General features: G+C 42.4%; 1 protein-coding gene across 1 annotated transcript; it reads right to left on the bottom strand.

Annotated features, from left to right (window-relative positions):
- Nucleotides 1-1,642: 1,642 nt before the first annotated feature.
- MCM4 (minichromosome maintenance complex component 4) lies at nucleotides 1,643-20,356 on the bottom strand. Its single transcript, XM_038766571.1, has 17 exons — nucleotides 20,342-20,356; nucleotides 17,599-17,689; nucleotides 14,581-14,745; nucleotides 12,075-12,238; nucleotides 11,884-11,985; nucleotides 11,546-11,641; nucleotides 11,369-11,464; nucleotides 10,585-10,723; nucleotides 8,788-9,008; nucleotides 7,847-7,967; nucleotides 6,436-6,695; nucleotides 5,902-6,267; nucleotides 5,511-5,638; nucleotides 4,409-4,616; nucleotides 3,202-3,430; nucleotides 2,392-2,525; nucleotides 1,643-2,166 (listed from the first exon to the last, which is right to left on the bottom strand). The coding sequence occupies exons 2-17, from the start codon at nucleotides 17,666-17,668 to the stop codon at nucleotides 2,074-2,076; spliced, it is 2,592 nt and encodes an 863-aa protein (XP_038622499.1). The 5' UTR covers nucleotides 17,669-17,689; nucleotides 20,342-20,356; the 3' UTR covers nucleotides 1,643-2,073.
- Nucleotides 20,357-21,216: the final 860 nt, after the last annotated feature.

Genomic DNA, 21,216 nt, shown 5'->3' with positions numbered 1-21,216 from the left:
TGCTTAATACAGTGCTCTGAACATGGTAAGTGTCTCAATAGCAGCATGACATAGAAGATAAAGCATGGGTCTGGGAGTAAGGACCTGAATTCTAATGCTGGCTTCTCCACTTGTCTGCTATGTGGCCCTGGGAAAGTCACTTCACTTCTCTGTGCTTCAGTTATCTGTAAAATGGGGATTGAGATTGAGAGCCCCATATGGGACAGGGACTGTGTCCACCCGATTAACTTATATCCACCCCAGTGCTTATTACAAAGCCTGGTACATAGTAAGCACCTAAATACCATAGTTGTCATTAATAAACACCATTGATGATGATAAGTGAGCCCTCATTACTGACTTTTTTCTCCCTTTTCAGAAGCTAGGATTCTTTCCTCTCTTCCTAGTTTGGCCGAAGAACAATATGCACGCCCCAAAACTAGGTCTTTACCCAACTCAAATTAATCTGAGGTTTTCCTGCCTTATTCTACTACCTTTATTGTTATATCAGCTTAGCCACTTATGTGTCTAGACAGAGTTTAGACTGAAAGACCCCACCTGTACTGGTCAACCAAGCACCTGGCATGCTTTCTGGATTCCCCACACCTTGACCACTTACCTTTTGGCAAATGTAGGAGTATGGTACAGGACTTGTACTTCCCAAGCGCTTAGTACAGTGCTCTGCACACAGTAAGCACTCAATAAATACAATTGAATGAATGAGCACAGGGAAGGCTTTGCCAATCTAAGAGTCACAACACCCCACTTCTCACAACAAATAGCTTTGGTTATTATTTTATCACCTGTGATTCAGGATCAGTTAGTTTATGACTTTCTTCCAGTACTCTGAATAATGGCAGTGATTTTATTACATCCTTTTAGCTAACAATATAATCAATAACATTCACCAGAAAAAAGTTCACATTACTGCAGTACTGGAGAAAAGGAGGAGCAAGTTAATTTTTTATTTAAGTGATCAGAAAATGATAGGGTCAGTAATAATACTGACCTGAAAATTTGGAATCACTCTCTTCTGCCCAACCAATCATCACTGATCCATCTTCCTTTATTTCTATAGTTACTGGGCTGATATTTAAAAGTCTATCCCCCATTAGCTTGTAATATCCTCAAAGGCAGGGGCAAAGTTCTTTACGTTTTCTATTGTGCTCTCAAGAATGAGCACAGTAGCCTGCACACAGTAGGTGTTCAATAAATACTATCAAATGAATTGAACTGATACAGTAGAACATTTAGTGGAACTTGCCTACCAAGTTTTAGGCAAGATAGCTTCCTGCTGCATACAAGGCTATAAAGGTCATGTCTACCAATCTCTTAATAGTCACCTTGATCAATCTGCTCCAGGACAAATAGGGATAGGGATGAGAAACTAAAAAAAATGTAAGTGGGTTAATATAATCCCATCAATACTTCAAAAAGAAATCAACACTAGGTCAGTTGATGACAGAATGACATGACAGGGCATAGAACCAGCATCATCTTAAAAGGTAAAGTTCAACAAACTGTGTATATGTGGCACACACACACAAATCCATCCAAGCTGTTTGTATACATATTTGAATACACATGAATATGTAAAAGAGAACATGGAAATTATTCTGTTCCTTTTCCAATAACATACTCAAATTAAATATATGCAGTGGATTTTATTTCAGAATGACTCATCACAAGATGTAATTTCCCTTACAGAGGAACATTTAATATAAGCTGCACAGTACGGAGGAACATTTAATGTCGTTTGCACAGACTAACACCAACACCCATTTGTGCTCAGTACTTTAAGAGAAAGATAAAAAAAAAAGCCCACAGGCAGTTCTGTGTGTAAAAGGGCTAATGTCAGCTGTCATGTTTTATTAAAATAGGAACTTCAATTTCAAAATTGACATCTAATTTATATGAAAAGGTTAGGAAAATGAGACAAAGTCTAAGGAATGCACTTATTTACATGAATGGCAATGGTGTTGGCAGCTTTGCCCACAGATTTGACAAAAGCAACATTTATCCAAACAAGTGAAATGCCTGAGGACATGTACTTGCAAAAAAGTAGAACCATGTGGCACAATAACAAATATTTCTTCAGAGCAATCGAACAGTCTTTCCTGTCACAGTCAAGAAGTCATCATCTGCTAAGGCTCGAAGTGCTTCTTCAAACATTTCTTTAGTAATAGCCTTGGGAGAGGAAAAGAGGTATTTTTATTTTAAAAACAGCAAACCACTCATATTACTGTAGAAAGCTTCCTAATGTAGCGGATCCTTTGGCTGGTGTTAAAATTCCTAGGAAGAAATCCTTTCATGTGTTACTTACAACCACTAACATGCTCTCCTGGCCCCAGATGACTTTTAATGCAATTTAAAGAAAACAAATCATATTAAAACCACACCCAAAACACTTACTATGTCAGACTGCCCCCGGATATCTTCAAAAAGTTGCTGATATTTTAGAGCTGGGGTTTTGCCCTTGGATTGAATAAGCTTCTTCAATGCTTCTGCTAGTTCTTCCTTGCGTTTACGTGAAGTGGCACTCATTCCTATTAAGAGCAATTTAAAAATTAACACAATAACCTAAAATAGACACTTAAGGAGACTGGTTTCAGCTCTCAATTAAAATAACCTGTTTTCCTATCAACACATTATGCTGTGCCCAGTCAATGTAGGCATACTGCACTCTCAAAGGCTGAGCTTTGATGAATTGAATTTAGTTTCAACTTTCAAAGTTGATTGCCTCTAACCTTCAAATAAATTCCATTTGAGAGAAATGAATGAGCTTAAAGAGGTTTTTTCCTCCTACAGGAGAGCAACTCATTGGATTTTTAACTGTGAATAGAATCCTTTTACACTAGTGAGAAAATGGAAAAGAGCTGTTGGTTATAAAAACTGCTCAGTGTGTTATTCTAAAGCAATGCTTTGCACATAGTAAGCGCTTAATAAATGCCATCATTATTATTCTAGAGAGCTAAAAATAATAGAGTGCTGTTGAATATGAAGTATGAATTGCACTGCATAAATCTTTAAAATAAAATAGAACATAGGAATTTTCAATGAATCTCTAAACTTCAAGCAACATGTGTAGATGAGAGATGGGTCAGATGTGGAGGAGAGGTGTCTAAAATGGATCAGGTTGTTACAGGTTACGTTACAACAGATTCTATCACAGCAGGATCCCACAGGATGGTCAAGTGATTCCACTGTCTGTATAAAACCGACCTGTAGTAAGAATGGATATATCCACGATGCCAGTCCTTGGGTCGGTAGCAGACTGCTTTAGAGCCTCTCGATGGAGACGTTTTGCTTCTTCAACATCAATTGCTTCAACTTTACTTGAAAAGCGCACTTTAGCATGTGCCTCCGCTAAACGAATCAATGACTCCAGCTGACGAGGATAGGCAGAAACCATTCCTCTGCCACTGCCTATCTTCCTCATGTCCACATAAGCCTGATTCGGATAAAAGAAGAAAATAACCCTAGTTATCTTTTCAAAACTACAGCATCACACTCTTAAGGACCGAGGAAAACTGGTTTTCTGAGTGAACTGGTCCTCTTGAACTGAGTTCAGTTTAAATAAGCCAACTTGTACTTCCCAAGCGCTTAGTACAGTGCTCTGCACACAGTAAGCGCTCAATAAATATGATTGATTGATTGCCTCAGAATTTACAAGACTGAATAAAATCGGGGCATATAACCAGGCTTCCCTGCTATACTACTCTTCTGATGATCAAAGCATGCTGTGGAATATAGGGCAGACCTCTGGAAAGTTCCACCACGATAATCGGCTTCTACTGGATTTTAAATGATGCATTTCAATGAATCTATTTGACGTATATGCTTCAGTTTCCTTTAGTAACAATCACAAGATGCATTTACGTTAGATGAGACTGAGTACTTTTAAAATACTGGCTTTATTTTCATCCCTTTGGCCACTAACTGTCTTCAGAACATACATTCATGACTCTTACAGATGAGACATTTCTTCTTCCTCTTACCCTCTTCAAGAAACCCCTAATAGAGGTTATTATCCAAACCTCACTTTAAAGGGTAAAGGGGCCTTTGTAATACCCATAAATAATTCACTCAAATCCTGCTTTACCCAGTTTTTTGACAGAGGCCAAAATGTTTCAAGGTTTTACTACCGGAACAACTAAATGAGATTCCATATTTCAACTATGTTCTCAAAAAGTGGAAGTAGAGCACTACTGGAAAAATCGCAACGGCCATGCCCATTATTTTAATATGCATTTAGCAGTTGTTTTAAAACGTGCATTTTCATAATCTTCACATCATTAAGTTCCTTTCCCTCCTCCTTACCTCAAAATAAATTTGTAAAACCAACAGAAGGTCCTTGGGGAGAAAAAAAAAACCCAAAAGGTCTATATCTGTTACAAAACAATTTCTAGTAATAGAAAATAAGTGTTACCTCAATTAGGGCCTGACTTGCTTCTTCGCTCAGTCGAGGAATCACAGAACTATGAGCATAGGCAATATAATCTTTCAACACTGCCATATCCATGAACTCTTCTTCCATCTGCTCTTCACTCTGGTAGTACAAAGCCACCAAATGGTGAGCAAGCCGCCTATCGTAGGCTTCATCACGTGGGTCCAACATAAGGAAAATCAAATCAAACCTGGAATTAAACAAAAACACAAAAAATTGGCAGTCTGGCTATCTCCTTTCATCAGTAGAAAATACAGGAACTGGTATTTTAATACTGAATAAAAAAAAGCCCAACAGAAACAACAAAAACAGAAAAAAAAACCAACCCCCCCCCCCCCCACCAAAAAAAAAACCTAGTCCTAGTCTACACTTGGTTGCAGCTCCCTGTTGCTCACTGCTGTCCCGGCTGGCTTCAGTGAATGTGAGGGTCTGGAGACAGACAGGCATCACTAAAAGGCAGGTGCTTTCTTGGATCCTTGGTTGCTAAACAAGTTCTCATCACTTATGCCATATTTATTTCAGCCCTCCTGCTACAGTTCAGCTTCCCCACAGCTCCCCTGGTATTGAATGGTTCACCACCTCTTAATTATCGAACTCCATCTTCAAAAAATGGTGGACCCAGCATTCCTCCCCAAATTGAAATATACTTGAATTTTCATCAGAGGCAAAAAGAGGAAGTAATTTTTATCATCTAAAATTCATTAAAAAACTGCTTAGCATATTTCAGTTAGGGAATCAAATGTCCTCTTGGAGTTCAGCAAAGATAGGAAATGTGTAAGATGTGGCATTAATGGTATTTGTTAAGTGTTTGCTAAATGCCAGGCACTGCAAGGGACTTGCCCAAGGTCACATAGCCAAGTGGCACAGCTGGCATTAAAACCCAGGTCCTTGAGTCCAAGGCCTGTGCGCTTCTCGCTGCTTAAACAGCTTTTCCTTGACCAAAATCCAACAACAAAGTTTTATTCTAAGTTGATTGTAAGCAGTACTATTAATTTACTGAACTCTAAAAACAATTTCATTCCTTACACAGGAAGGACAACGAATCAGTGTGCTAGCTAGTTCATCGGACTCTTTTGTGCAATACCTGGATAACAGTGTATGGGGAAGCTGGATGTTTTCAATGGTTGTTTTCTTAGGATTCCACTGGGATTCTATAGGATTTGCTGCTGCCAGCACTGAAGTGCGTGCATTCAGCTGACAAATAATTCCAGCCTGTGGAAAGGAAAGAGATTTTAGTGACATTCCAAGAGAACCCCGGAGATATTAACAGTGTATAAAACAAACCGAGCTAAAAAGCTGAGCTAACGGGAGCAAGGAAAGCTGAAAAATGCAATTTCCTCTTCATACATTTGTAAAAGGCTCCAGAATCCACAACTTTGCTCCGTTTTTCAAGCACAATGAGACAAGAAAGGTGTGACACTAATTCCAGCAGGTTTTCCAGCAGGCTGTGATCCTAAATCCCACTCACGCCTTACCTTGGCAATGGAGAGGGTTTGTTGTTCCATTACTTCATGCAAAACTGATCTTGTGCTCTCATTCATCTTATCGAACTCATCAATGCAGCAAATGCCGTTATCGCTCAGGACCAGAGCGCCTGTTTGCAAGACCAACTGTCTTGTTTCTGGGTCTTTCATCACATAGGCAGTAAGACCAACTGCACTAGAGCCTTTTCCAGATGTGTACTGGCCCCTGGGCACAAGGTTGTAGACATACTGCAGCAGTTGTGATTTACTAGTGCCAGGATCACCACAGAGAAGGATATTGATTTCAGCCCTGAAGTTGCCCCTTCCGGTGTGACTAAAATCCTTTCTCGTTCCCCCAAACAGCTGCAGTAAAATACCCTAAAGAAAGACAAGACTTCATAAAATCCAAGAAGCGCAATAGAGTTTCTGTCAGTTTGTTCCTTGAGACTTTGGGCCTCGCCAGATTTACATCTGTTTCCCAGTGACACAAATCCTGTACTGCCGTTTCTCTGGCCCGATCAAACACAATTGGAGTGAAAGGTTTACCTTCTTGATATCTTCATGTTCATAAATGCTTGGAGCCAGAGCTGAAGCAAGTCTCTCATAAATGTCTGGTTTCCGGGAGAGCTCCTTCAACATTGCCACCCGCTTTTCCGAAAAAAGCTTCTGCTCAGCTTCTTCGTCCAGGCCGTGCAGCCGTTTGGCATCAGTCTTGCGGTAATGAATGACATCGATGTGAGTCTTATACACAGATTTTACATTGCTCATTCTTGGATTGACTCGAATAGGAACGGCTCTGTAGATACCTGAAGAGAAAGAGTAATCACACACAATGTAGAGATGACAGACCATGCAAGAAAAAATGTCAGGGTTCTGTGGCCCGTGACCAGTTCCCAGTACTCTCCCAGTCTTGACTATGGGAGGGAGAGTCAAGCAGAGGCATACCCATTCCATTCCTAGTTTGGCCAGTGGCTAGTGAATAGAAGGCAATCTGCTACAAGTCAAGACTTCCCTGTGCTGGGCAGCAGTGGCATGGGAGACAGTCGACGGTGGAGACTCAAGTTTACTGTGCGGAAAGAGGCAATAGTAAACCACTTCCGAATTTTTTTAACAAGAAAACTCTATGGATACACTACCAGAACAATTGCAGATGAAGGTGGGGCGTTCTGGGAGAGATGTGTCCATGGTGTCGCTATGGGTCAGACGACTCGACAGCATGAGACAAGACAAGCAGGAAAATGACATCATGGAGATTGCCTAGTGCACTTTTTGTAGCAATTATCAAATGATACCAAATTCCAAAGCCATGTAACTTGGTCAAAAAGCCCAAACCGTACTATCATTTTTACTTCATACATTAAAAAAATCCCAGAACACTTTAGGTTTCTATCCAAAACAGGAATTACTTTTGATCTTTTAAAATGTAGCTATACTTTGGCCTGATTTAAAAGAGGCAGCTGTCAACAGATAGAAAAGATGCCCTCCAGGGCCACTATTGACCAAACAAAATCTCCTCTCAAAAATGTGTTATTGTGACTTTTGGTATCTTAGCTATATCTCATGTACTGTACAATGGATTAAAAAGTAATTCTCTTCCAAAGAAAGGAACTACAAAGGAGCTTCAAAATGGATTCCATTCCTTTCAATGAGGACTTCAGGGTAGTTCACAAAAATTCCCAATGTCCATCCCCCAAAATACATCTGATAGTAATTTGAAAAGTTTTCTAGTACTCTTTCTGTAGATTGCACTTTTACCATGGATCTCTTTGCTTTCTAAATAATATGTGTAAAATTTGGAAAACTGCGTAGATCATCAGGGAAATACTCTTAAAACCCGGTAACAAACAGATCCAATAACTTCCTTCAATTCATACTCACCACAAACTTATAAAATATGATCACCAGTACCCTAGATTTTTATAATTAATTTTAATAAAAAAGGTCACAAGCCTATTACCTGTAACATTAACTCGATCACCTGGCTGAACTTTATCAACCAAATCATTGTGAGCAAAAAGTACGACAGTGTGAGGAGTCTGTCCTGCTGGCATATCTTCGGGAGACTCCTGCAGTTTGATCTGGCAGAAGAGAGGGCATTGCTTATTAGTTACCATTAGCAAACATTTTAAGAAACATCATTTCTTAGTTTTAGGGAGGGAAGCTGAGACAGTGATTTTATAAAAATCTACTCATCTGGATATTCAAAATGAAATTCTGGGATTGCTATAATTCTTACATTAAAAAAAGAATTAACCAGCCCCTACTACTCCATAATTTGTGATAAATACACACTTTGTACTTACCTTCTGCATTTTTCATGGGGTGTCCTTTTTATATGCAATGGTTCTTATATGCTTCCTGCTCCCCACCCTCCCCCCTCCCCCAGGGCCCCAACCCCCAGTCCCCTCTACTGCTAACATGAGAAATTTTTGCTTTACACTAGGGTTAAGAAAGCTTTTGTTATGTTAACTGGTAAGTCCTTTATGAAGCAAGAGAAAATGTGGAGAGCTGAGGGTGGCAGTTGAATAGAGGGAACGCAGGGGAAAATCCCACCCAACGGGACACATTTAAAGAGAAAGGCTGTAGACTGTATCCCCTTCTAGACTGTAAGATCATTGGCAGGGATCTTGTCTTCCAACTCAGTTGCATTGTACTCTCCCAAGCTCTTAGTACAGTACTCTGCACATAATGGTGCTCAATGAATACGGCTAATTGTCAGGCAGAAAATCAGACAAATAGAGCTACTAGGAAGCTAAGGTTTAGCTCCAACTAGTTAGAGACACCCCGTTACAGCAAATAAAATTGCATTTCTTTAAAAAGAGACTATAATTTGGGCTGTTCATGCAGCTTAAACTCTCAAGAAGGTCTTTACCAGAGCAACACATGGAAGCGACATACCATCTGTTTGTCAGAGAACATGGAGCGATTGTGGATCAGTGCCATGCTGTGTGTGGTATTGCAGTGCTTGCACACAGATGGTTCAGAAATCCGGCCACGATCAATTTCAACTCTTGTGGTGTAGGCACAAACTTGACATTGGAAAAATGCTTCTTGCATCTCAGGAATTAGCTGGGATGATCTGATCACCATGCCACTGATGGTGATAAGCTGGTCAATATCTACAACATAAAAAAGAAATAAAATCGGAACAAATACTAATTTTCACATGAGCATAGTACCCCGTAAGCCCAGCGGGGAGAGGGGGCAGCGGTATAAGACAAAGAATAACGTTTCTGTAGTTTTGCTCTGGGTTCTAACACACACATAGTACTACCACCGAGTTAATGCTTCACCAAGCCATCCACCTTCTATTCTCTAGACTGTACACTCACTGTGGGTAGGGAATGTGTCCGCTAACTTTTCTGTACTGTATTCTCTCAAGTGCTGAATTCAGGACCCTGCACATAGTAAGCATTCAATAAATACCACTGATTGATAGGGAGTGGTACTACTTTAAGGCTCAAAATCTGTGATGTACTGCAAAGGGCAGTCGACTATCATTTCACTGAGTTTCCCTGCCAGTGAAGGTTTTCCAAAGGCTGGGATCCAGCCAGTTTCTGGGTGATTTCCCTCCCACCCCCCCATCCCCACCCCAAAACTCTCTGCAGTCTACGGTTTGGGGGGCCTGGGGGCCCACTCCTGGAGTAGGTTGGGCATGGCTCCTAGTTCAGGGACTCCCATGGAGAGCTGGGTTAATGAAGTTGGGAGACGCTGAAACTTCTCCAGCCCTGTGGAAAACTCCAAAATAGGAAACATCTAAGCCTAGGTACTCCCACAGCCTAAACTAGGTCCCCCAAGATCCCCCTAAATTCCATTCCTGACAGTCCTGGATTACTCCCTACACTGCTCTGAAAACAGTGCTTAACACTAATACTCCCAAGCCCAGCCCTCCGTGCTGCCTATGCACTTGGATCGCTATCCCTTAAACACTTGGTATTCATCTACTCCCAGCTGCACAGCACTTATCTACATAGCCCTATACTATCATTTCCCCTCTTTATACTTTATTTTGGTGTCTGTTCTCACCCTCTAGACTGTAAGCTTCTTGTGGGCACCAACTCTATTGTGCTGTACTCTCCAAAGCACTTAGAACAGTACTGTGCACAGTTAAGCACTTAGTGAAGGTCACATCTCTTTCCAGAAGCCCTCCTTCCTTCCCTACCCCACAGCACCTGTATATATGTTTGTACATATTTATTACTCTTTTTATTTATTTATTTTACTTGTCCATATCTATTCTATTTATTTTACTTTGTTAGTATGTTTGGTTTTGTTCTGTCTCCCCCTTTTAGACTGTGAGCCCTCTGTTGGGTAGGGACTGTCTCTATATGTTGCCAACTTGTACTTCCCAAGCGCTTAGTACAGTGCTCTGCACACAGTAAGCGCTCAATAAATACGATTGATGATGATGATAATGATGATTAAACCCTTTCCTCTAAGTCTCCCTCCCTTCTGCATTGTCTATGTACTTTGATCAGTATCCTCTGGATGCTTGGTATTTGCCCCCCAGCTCCCCCACAGTACTCGTACATATCTATATCAATGTTATATTTACATTACTTTGTCTACCCACCCTAGACTATATGCTTATTGTGGGCAGGGAATATTCTGTTGTACTCTCCCAAGAGCTTAGTACAGAGTTCTGCACACAGTAAGATTGATTCATCTGATTGATTGATTCTCAACTTATTATACCTTCTGGGTTCAGGCTTCTCATGTTCCTGGTCTTCAATGCATTGAATGGTCTTACTTGGATCTGGTGTTCTAATATTGAGTCCGGAAATCGATCGAAGAAGACTTCATTAACAGCCATGTCGAAGGTTGGGATTACTTCCTGCACAAAATGAATTCATGAACTTGAGATTTTGGTTTACTTTATTTGGAAAAGGAAATTTAGAAGTAGAACATTGGGACTCTTCCGTCAGTAGGTGGTGTTGGCAGTAATATGTGTATTGAGTAATATAAATATCCAGTTAAAAGGATCATGTGACTAGACACCCCTTCAATTCTTGAGTAGGCATTCTTGTGTGGGCATTCAAATACTTGTTGACTATTAACACATTTAAATCTGGGTGAGTTTAAGGGATTTTAGTCATTTACCAGGCTTATAATTATGATACTGATTGTGGTATTTGTTCACTGCTTTCTATATGCTAAGCACTGCACTAAACACTGGGGTAGATACAAGATAAATCAGGAGGGAGAACAGGTAATGAATCCCCATTTTGCAGATGAGAGAACTGAGGCACAGAGAGGATAAGTGATTTGCCTAGGTTCACACAGCAGGTAAATGGTGAAGCTAGGATTAGAACCCAGAACTTTGCTCTTTCCACCTGGTCACGCTGCTTCACTCCCGCTTATACAGATATAGTCTGCCCTTTTTATCAAAAGATCCTGAAAAATGAATTCACATATCTTTGAATATGAGGAAAATCAAAGGAATAAAATCAATCTCTAAATTTTAAGCGGCTCCTTTTACCTGTGGATAGGAGATCAGCTGTCTGTACAGATTTTTGTCAAATGATTTTATATGCTCACAATTCACATTTAAAAATGGTTCCCCGATCACATTGATCTGTAAGACAAATGAACAAGTTAAATAGACAGAATAACTAACAGAGTACATATCCTTCAGATGCACCAGAAAGTTCATTACCTCATTGAGTCTCTGCATATACAGTGGCTCATTAGGATCCAAACCAACATTCTCCTCTTCTTTAGCATGATGGTCAATAAAACGTTGAAGAAATCGCTTTGCAATTGGAAGAAAAGAAAATTGGTCAAATGCACTCTAATTATGGAACTCTCATACTTACAAATACAGCACGCCAAGGTAAACAAGCACCTAGCTTTTGAATATGTTTATAATCCCTTCATACCTTCTCTCTTCCTAAACAATAGTAATGTATCTCCACCCACATATAATACTATGGCAAAAAGAGTAATTGAAGTGTAAGAGTTCAAAGATAGAAAAATCATTTCCAATTAACATACCTGAAAATTTTCTTTGCAGGTAGCCACATTAACATCTGTTCCCCAAATGACAAGTTTTTGGCCAAGAGTCTGTTCACTTGTTATTATATCCTCTGCAGCTGGCTACAAGGAGGGAAAAAATTACAGATCTATGTCAAAAATATCACTTGCCATATAAGAATAAATGAATAGAATATTAATCCTATACCTACCCCATCAGAATGCAGGTCCACCTGCCTTCCCTTCCTGGCAGACCCAAGATCTGGTCTCTGTCTAACAGGAGTTCCACGCACACCACTTCTTGGTGTTCCTTCTACTCGTGAACTGGGGGTACCATACGTCAAAGGTGAGCTAATGTCAAAGTCAAGTGGGAGAGCTACAAAAGAAACCACATGAATTCATTTTATAACAAGAATAGACCTCTTCTGTATATGCCTGCCCCAATTAGAATATGTTTACTCTGGGGGGGTTGAGAATTTGTAAATTATGAGAGGGTAATAGAAGGCCAAAACTTTCTGAAATAATCAGGCTCCCACCAGTTGTGCAAAACTGAATCAAATACAGATCTAAGGAGTTCAGTCCTAAAAAAATTCAAGAACAGAAAAAAGTCTAAACTCAACTTTGAAGAAAAAAAAAATTTGAAATTAAAGCTTTACTTCAAAACTGTTTCCTTAATTCATGATCAACTAACTTAATGTAAGTAAAGTCACTGTGCTGTGCTTACTGTTCAGAGTTTTGGGAGAAGAGATTTTTATGAGACAGTGCTCTGTCATTTCGCAAATTTTAGAGACTGCAAATTATTTTAGGACAGGCCCCATGACTCATTTTTTCTCCCGATTTCTCACAGTGCAAAGGATGTGCTCTGCCCAAAGAAGGTGGTCAGTAAATATTGTTGAAGTCGACTGGAAAGAGATTCTTTTCTCTTTCTCTTCCCATGACTGAAATTCAAACACAAAATGCAAAGAAAAATACAAAATTCAGGAAATATAAAAATGGGGTCGTAAAAAAACCCAATTCACCAGTGGTTTGTGCCTTGGGAGACACTGTAGAAGACTCTCGCTATATGTGGGATAATTAAGCAATTAAGGGTACGGAGTGCTTACTGTGTATAGAGCATGTTATTAAGTGCTTGGAAGAATACAGAACAGTTGGTAGCCATGACTCATACTACTAAAGATTCTACTTGCCACTTACAAAAACAATGAAGGCACACTTAGACCGGGCCACATTTGATGGGTGGGAAGAAAATTTAGTACGATGTTCTGCCCACAGTATGTGCTCAATAAATACGATTGACTGACTTGACAGGGAAAATAAAGGCTCATATCCACTTATAGTAGTAGTTGTGGTAGCAGCAGCATTTACTAAGCAGCCATTTGGTGAGGCAAACTGTATTATGATCTTTGGAAGGACAGAATAAAGTGATATGTTCTTTGTCTTTTAGACTGTGAGCCCACTGTTGGGTAGGGACTGTCTCTGTAGTTGCCAACTTGTACTTCCCAAGCGCTTAGTACAGTGCTCTGCACATAGTAGGTGCTCAATAAATACGATTGATTGATTGATTGTCCACAAACAGCTTGTGCTCTGGGGAAACTACACATCTACATCACACAGAACACAGTTCTCCTGTAAAACACTTTTCACTTCACATTTTGGCTAGAATGCTCTAGGAAAACCAGGGGACATTTGGCTGACAAAACTATCCTATTTGGAAACGACAAGATTTGGGGATCACAAGCAATGGTTTGTGTATATGTGCACCTGGCCAGCACTGGATACGTTCAGCTTGGCTGGTGGAGAAGCCATCTGCCACGAGCCTCCAGTCAGACCTGAGGCAAGTCACTTCACTTCTCTGTGCCTCCAGTCCCTCATCTGGAAAATGGGGATAACATACCTAGTCTCCTTCCATTTTCAGACTGTGGACCCCATTGGGGACAGGGATTGAGTCCGAGCTGATTGTCTTTTATCTACCGCACCGGGCACATAGTAAGAACTTAATGCCATAACTGTTATTACTACCTCAATAACTTTTCCTTTTAATGTGGGGTGCTGCAAGGACACAACCCTTACAGCATAGGATAACTGGATGTCATAAATTTCTCGATTCAACCAAGATTTTGACATTCATGAAGACTTGGCTTCTTTACATATTTTTAGTAGCAGAATAGTTGGAATGTTTCAGTAAAATAAATAATAATGGCATTTATTAAGCGCTTACTATGTGCAAAGCACTGTTCTAAGCGCTGGGGAGGTTACAAGGTGATCAGGTTGTCCCACGTGAGGCTCACAGTCTTCATCCCCATTTTCCAGGTGAGGCAACTGAGGCACACAGAAGTGAAGTGACTTGCCCAAAGTCACACAGCTGACAACTGGTGGAGCCGGGGTTTGAACCCATGACCTCTGACTCCAAAGCCCGGGCTCTTTTCCACTGAGCCACGCTGCTTCTCTATAGCCACGCTGCTTCTCTATGCAATTTACGCATTTTAAAATGCAATTTTATCAGTTTACGAACAGAATGATTTGTGTGTTCTCTCCTTTTAAGAAATGCAAAAAAATGAAGTTCCTAAGTAGGTGCCAAACACAAGAGAATGAACATTCCTGATGATAAATCCTTTTTTAAAACTTCCATCCACGGCACCGATGACCCAGGCCTGGGAAAGTTACGATCATTATCTTACACGATGGTCTTTGTTTCATCAAAGACATCAGGACTCATACCTGAGGCTCGGAACTGTGGTGGGCTGGAAAACAAAACATCTTGAGGAGGAGGGCTCTGCATATCAGCACCCGGTGAAGTGGGCATTGGCTGTAAATCTCCCGTGGATGTGGAATCTTCGGCTCGACGCCTCTGGGACGGAGGGGACCTGGCATCTTCGCTGCGAGCTGCCGAAGAGAAAGGAGAAATTATTTGATTTAAATAACTGACTCCCTGGAGCTCTTGTCTGCCTACATTCTGAGTGGGTGATTACTGAAGCACTGGGGATACAGTGTATTTGTGCAATAGCGCAGGGAATAAGAGGTGAGAGTAGTTATATTTTCAAATAGCTTGGTGGTGCTAATGTTGGTTGAATGAATTTTAAAATTTAAGATAAAATTGTGGTCTCCCTGGTGGCCCAGGTACGCTGTCTGACATGCGGCCTATTTTGCGACTCAATCCCCTAGTCGCTGTTCTGCTTTAGGTGGATGGTGCAGCTTTGATGGTGTTCTTCCTCCATTCAAGCTCTTACAGTGAGCAAGTGCCTCAGCACTTTGCTCAGTGCTTAGCACACAGTAAGTGATTAACAAATAGGTGCACTGGATAGAGCAGATTTGGGAGTCACACCTTGGGTTCTAATCCAGGCTCTGCCACTTGTCTGTGTGACCTTGGTCAAATCACTTCACTTCTCTGGGCCTCAGTTACCTCATCTGTAAAATGGGGATTGAGACTGTGAGACCCTGTGTGGGACCAACCTGATTATCCTCCAAGAGGCCTTTGCAGACGAAACCCCACTTTTCCCATCTTCCACTCTCTTCTGCGTCCCCTTGATGTGCTCCCTTTGCCAATCCCTCCTCCCAAACCGACAGCACTTACGTACAGATTTACAATTTTATTTGTATCGATGTCTGTCTCCCCCTCCTCTAGACTGCAAGCTCACTGTGGGCAGAAAATGTGGCTGTTTGTTGTTGTACTGTTCTCTCCCAAACGCCTAGTACAGTGCTCTGCACACAGTAAGTGCTCAATAAATATGACCGACAATGAATAAGCCTGTGTGCGAGTACCATAATTATCATCACCACCATTTTTATTATTAAATACCATAAAAATGCACGGTCTCTGGAAGTGTTTCCCGTTACATCGAGAGCCCCAATAATAACAATGATGATGGTATTTGCTATGTGCTTACCGTGCCAAGCACTGGTCTAAGCCCTGGGGTAATAATAACGGTATTCGTTAAGCACTTACTATGCTCCAAGCACTGTCCTAAGCGGTGGGGCAGACACAAGGTGATCAGGTTGTCCCATGTGGGGCTCACAATCTTAATCCCCATTTGACAGATGAGGTAACTGAGGCACAGAGAAGTGAAGACTGAGCCCCCCTTTTCCTCTGCTCCTCTTCCCCTCCCCATCACCCCTACTCCCTTCCTCCGCTCTACCCCTTTCCCCACCCCACAGCACTTGTGGATATTTGTACATATTTATTATTCTATTTTATGAATGATGTGTATCTATCTATAATTCTATTTATCTATTTTGATGGTACTGATGCCTGTCTACTTGTTTTGTTCTGTTGCCTGTCTCCCCCTTCTAGACTGTGGGCCCGTTGTTGGGTAGGGATCATCTCTATCTGTTGCCAAACTTTCCAAGCACTTAGTACAGTGTGCTGCACACAGTAAGTGCTCAATAAATACGACCGAATGAATGAATGAATGAAGTGGCTTGCCTAAGGCCACCCAGGAGACAAAAAGAGGATCTGGGATTAGAACCCATGATCTCTGACTCTTCTAGACTCTGAGCCCGTTGTTGGGTAGGGAATGTCTCCATCTGTTGCCGAATTGTGCTTTTCAAGTGCTTGGTACAGTGCTCTGGACACGGTAAGAGCTCAATAAATACGACTGAATGAATGAATGAAGCCTGCGCTCTTTCCACTGAGCCACACTGCTTCTCGTGGGAGGTCCTCCCAGCCTGGGGGGAGAAGTGAGTCTCAGAAGGTAGCAAGATACTGCCCCAATACAACCCATCGTGTGTGAATTAGTGTAAAGAGCACGGGCTTTGGAGTCAGAGGTCATGGGTTCAAGTCCCGGCTCCGCCACTTGTCAGCTGTGACTTTGGGCAAGTCACTTACCTTCTCTGTGCCTCAGTTCCCTCATCTGTAAAGTGGGGATTAAGACTGTGAGCCCCCCCATGGGACTTCTAGACTGTGAGCCCACTGTTGGGTAGGGACCGTCTCTATATGTTGCGAACTTGTACTTCCCAAGCGCTTAGTACAGTGCTCTGCACACAGTAAGCGCTCAATAAATACGATTGATTGATTGAGCCTCAGTTCCCTCACCTGTAAAATGGGGTTTAAGTCTGTGAGCCCCACGTGGGACAACCTACCTTGTATCTGCCCCAGTGCTTAGAACAGTGCTCGGCACATAATAATAATAATGGCATTTGTTAAGCGTTTACTATGTACCAAGCACTGTTCTAAGTGCTGGGGGGGAACAAGGGGAAACATAGTAAACGCTTAGCAAATATTAACAGCAACAATTAACAATACCATTATTATTATTATGGGATGGAGAGAGCAGGAACCTCATCTTACACCTGTTTCACTGCCAACCCCTGGCCCATGTCCTACCTCTGGCCTGGAATACCCTCCCTCCTCAAATCTGCCAAACAACCACTCTCCCCCCCTTCCTTCAAAGCCCTACTGAAGGCACACCTCCTCCAACAGGCCCTCCCAGACTTAGACCCCTTTTCCTCTGCTCCCCTTCTTCCACATCACCTCAACTAGATCCCTTTGCTCTTCCCCCGCCCCGTAGCACTTAGGTGTATATATATATATATATATATATATATATGCATATATAATTTTATTTATTTATGCCGCTGCATGTTTACTTGTTTTGATGTCCGTCTCCTCCGCCCTCAAGACTGTAAGCCTGATGTGGTTAGGGACTGTCTCCCTTTATCACTACATTGTACTTTCCAAGGGTTTGGTACAGTGTTCCGCACACAATAGGCGCTCAATAAATACGATGGAAAGAATCTTACGGGTGGAAGGATTGCTGCTTCTCCCACGCTTGCCGCGCCTGCGACTTGGGGTGGAGGCTGGAGAGGACATGATGAGGACACGTAGCAGGACCTAAGGGGTGCGGAGAGGGAAGGGGAGAGGGTGAAGGAGAGAGAGAGGGAAGGGGAGAAGGAGAGGGAGGGAGGGGGGAGAGAGAGAGAGCAGTGCTTTGCTCAAAGTAAGCGCTTAATAAATGCTATTATTATTATCATTATTATAAAAGCACACACAAACACACACACACACACACAACTCAGCCACTCTGCCACGGGCAAAACCCGGGGCCCGCGCCATCTTCTAGCCTGTGAGCCCGTTGTTGGGTACGGACTGTCTCTATATGTTGCCAATTTGTACTTCCCAAGCGCTTAGTACAGTGCTCTGCACATAGTAAGCGCTCAATAAATACGATCGAATGAATAACTATGTTGCCGAATTGTACTTTCCAAGCGCTTAAGACCGTGGTCTGCGCACGGCAAGCACTTAATAAATACGAATGAATGAATCTTCTAGACTATGGGTTCGTTGTTGAGTAGGGGCTGTCTCTTTCTGTTGCCGAATTGTACTTTCCGAGCGCTTAGGACAGTGCTCTGCACACGGTAAGCGCTCAATAAATACAAATGAATGAATGGTTGCCGCCGAATTGTACTTTCCAAGCGCTTAGGACAGTGCTCTGCACACGGTAAGCGCTCAATAAATACAAATGAATGAATGGTTGCCGCCGAATTGTACTTTCCAAGCGCCTAGGACAGTGCTCTGCACCCGGTAAGCGCTCAATAAATACGATTGAATGATTATGCTGCCGAATTGTACTTTCCAAGCGCTTAGGCCAGTGCTCAGCACACGGTAAGCGCTCAATACAGTTGAATGAATGAATGTTGCCGAATTGTACTTTCCAAGCGCTTAGGCCAGTGCTCTGCACACAGTAAGCGCTCACTAAATACGATTGAATGACTAGGCCGCCGAATTGTACTTTCCAAGCGCTTAGGCCAATGCACTGCACACGGTAAGCGCTCAATAAATACGACTGAATAAATGAAGATGGTGCCGAACTGTACTTTCCAAGCGCTTAGGGCAGTGCTCAGCACACGGTAAGCGCTCAATAAATACAACTGAATGACTAGGCCAACCAATTGTACTTTCCAAGCGCTCAGGCCAATGCTCTGCACACAGTAAGCGCTCAGTAAATACGACTGAATAAACGAATATGTTGCCGAATTGTACTTTCCAAGCGCTTAGGACAGTGCTCAGCACACGGTAAGCGCTCAATAAATACAACTGAATGAATGAATGTTGCCGAATTGTACTTTCCAAGCGCTTAGGCCAGTGCTCTGCACACAGTAAGCGCTCAATAAATACAACTGAATGACTAGGCCGCCCAATTGTACTTTCCAAGCGCTCAGGCCAATGCTCTGCACACAGTAAGCGCTCAGTAAATACGACTGAATAAACGAATATGTTGCCGAATTGTACTTTCCAAGCGCTTAGGACAGTGCTCAGCACACGGTAAGCGCTCAATAAATACAACTGAATGAATGAATGTTGCCGAATTGTACTTTCCAAGCGCTTAGGCCAGTGCTCTGCACACAGTAAGCGCTCAATAAATACGACTGAATGACTAGGCCGCCGAATTGTACTTTCCAAGCGCTCAGGCCAATGCTCTGCATACAGTAAGCGCTCAGTAAATACGACTGAATAAATGAATATGTTGCCGAACTGTACTTTCCAAGCGCTTAGGGCAGTGCTCAGCACACGGTAAGCGCTCAATAAATACAACTGAATGAATGAATGTTGCCGAATTGTACTTTCCAAGCGCTTAGGACAATGCTCTGCACGCAGTAAGCGCTCAATACGATTGAATGACCATGCTGCCGAATTGTACTTTCCAACTTGTACTTCCCAAGCGCTTAGTACAGTGCTCTGCACACAGTAAGCGCTCAATAAATACGATTGATTGATTTCCAAGCGCTTAGGACAATGCACTGCACACGGTGAGCGTTCAATAAATACGACTGAGTAAATGAAGACGGTGCCGAACTGTACTTTCCAAGCGCTTAGGACAGTGCTCAGCACACGGTAAGCGCTCAATAAATACAATTGAATGAATGAATGTTGCCGAATTGTACTTTCCAAGCGCTTAGGCCAGTGCTCTGCACACAGTAAGCGCTCAATACGATTGAACGACCATGCTGCCGAATTGCACTTTCCAACTTGTACTTCCCAAGCGCTTAGTACAGTGCTCTGCACACGGTAAGCGCTCAATAAATACGATTGATTGGCTGATTGATTTCCAAGCGCTCAGGACAGTGCACTGCACACGGGGAGCGCTCAATAAATACGACTGAATAAATGAAGACGGTGCCCAACTGTACTTTCCAAGCGCTTAGGGCAGTGCTCAGCACACGGTAAGCGCTCAATAAATACAACTGAATGAATGAATGTTGCCGAATTGTACTTTCCAAGCGCTTAGGACAATGCTCTGCACACAGTAAGCGCTCAATACGATTGAATGACTATGCTGCCTAATTGCACTTTCCAACTTGTACTTCCCAAGCGCTTAGTACAGTGCTCTGCACACAGTAAGCGCTCAATAAATACGATTGATTGATTGATTTCCAAGCGCTTAGGGCAGTGCTCTGCACCCGGTGAGCGCTCAATAAGTAGGATCGAACGAACGATTGGTTGAATGAATGAATGATTGAATGAATGAATGAAGGTGCCCCTCACCTCGTTCCTGCAAAGCGACGCGGGCAGGCGAGCGACCCCCAAGCCCGGGACCAAGATTTCGCGCCAAAAGCCGATCACGTGCTTCGGCCCCCCGCCCCCTTTTTCCCGCCAATCGGCGCGCGACCGCCCCCCGCCCCGCCTGGGAGAGTCCATTAGGCACAAAACAGAGGGGGGACGCATCAATCGTATTTTTTTTTTTAATGGCATTTATTAAGCGCTTACTATGTGCAAAGCACTGTTCTAAGCGCTGGGGAGATTACAAGGTGATCAGGTTGTCCCACAGGGGGCTCACAGTCTTCATCCCCATTTTACAGATGAGGGAACTGAGGCCCAGAGAAGTGAAGTGACTTGCCCAAAGTCACCCAGCTGACAAACGGCGGAGCCGGGATTTGAACCCATGACCTCTGACTCCAAAGCCCGGGCTTTTTCCACTGAGCCACGCTGCTTCTCTACTATTCTTTACTATTCTCTACTATTACTATTACTATTTACTATTCTTTACTATTATTTATTGAGCAATTACTGTGTGCAGAGCACTGGACTAAGCGCTTGGGAAGTACAAGTTGGCAACATAGAGAGACAGTCCCTACCCAACAGCGGGCTCACAGTCTAAAAGGGGGAGACAGAGAACAAAACCAAACATACTAACAAAATAAAATAAATAGAATAGATATGTACAAGTAATATAAATAAATAAATAAATAGAGTAATAAATACGTACAAACATATCTACATATATACAGGTGCTGTGGGGAAGGGATGGAGGGGGGACGAGGGGGAGAGGAAGGAAGGGGCTCAGTCTGGGAAGGCCTCCTGGAGGAGGTGAGCTCTCAGCAAGGCCTTGAAGGGAGGAAGAATCATCATCATCAATCGTA

The sequence above is a fragment of the Tachyglossus aculeatus genome, chromosome 25 (genome assembly GCF_015852505.1).
Source record: "Tachyglossus aculeatus isolate mTacAcu1 chromosome 25, mTacAcu1.pri, whole genome shotgun sequence".
Taxonomy (NCBI): Eukaryota; Metazoa; Chordata; class Mammalia; order Monotremata; family Tachyglossidae; genus Tachyglossus; species Tachyglossus aculeatus.
Note: the sequence above shows the minus strand (reverse complement) of the source record. Positions and strands in the feature narration are given on the sequence as shown.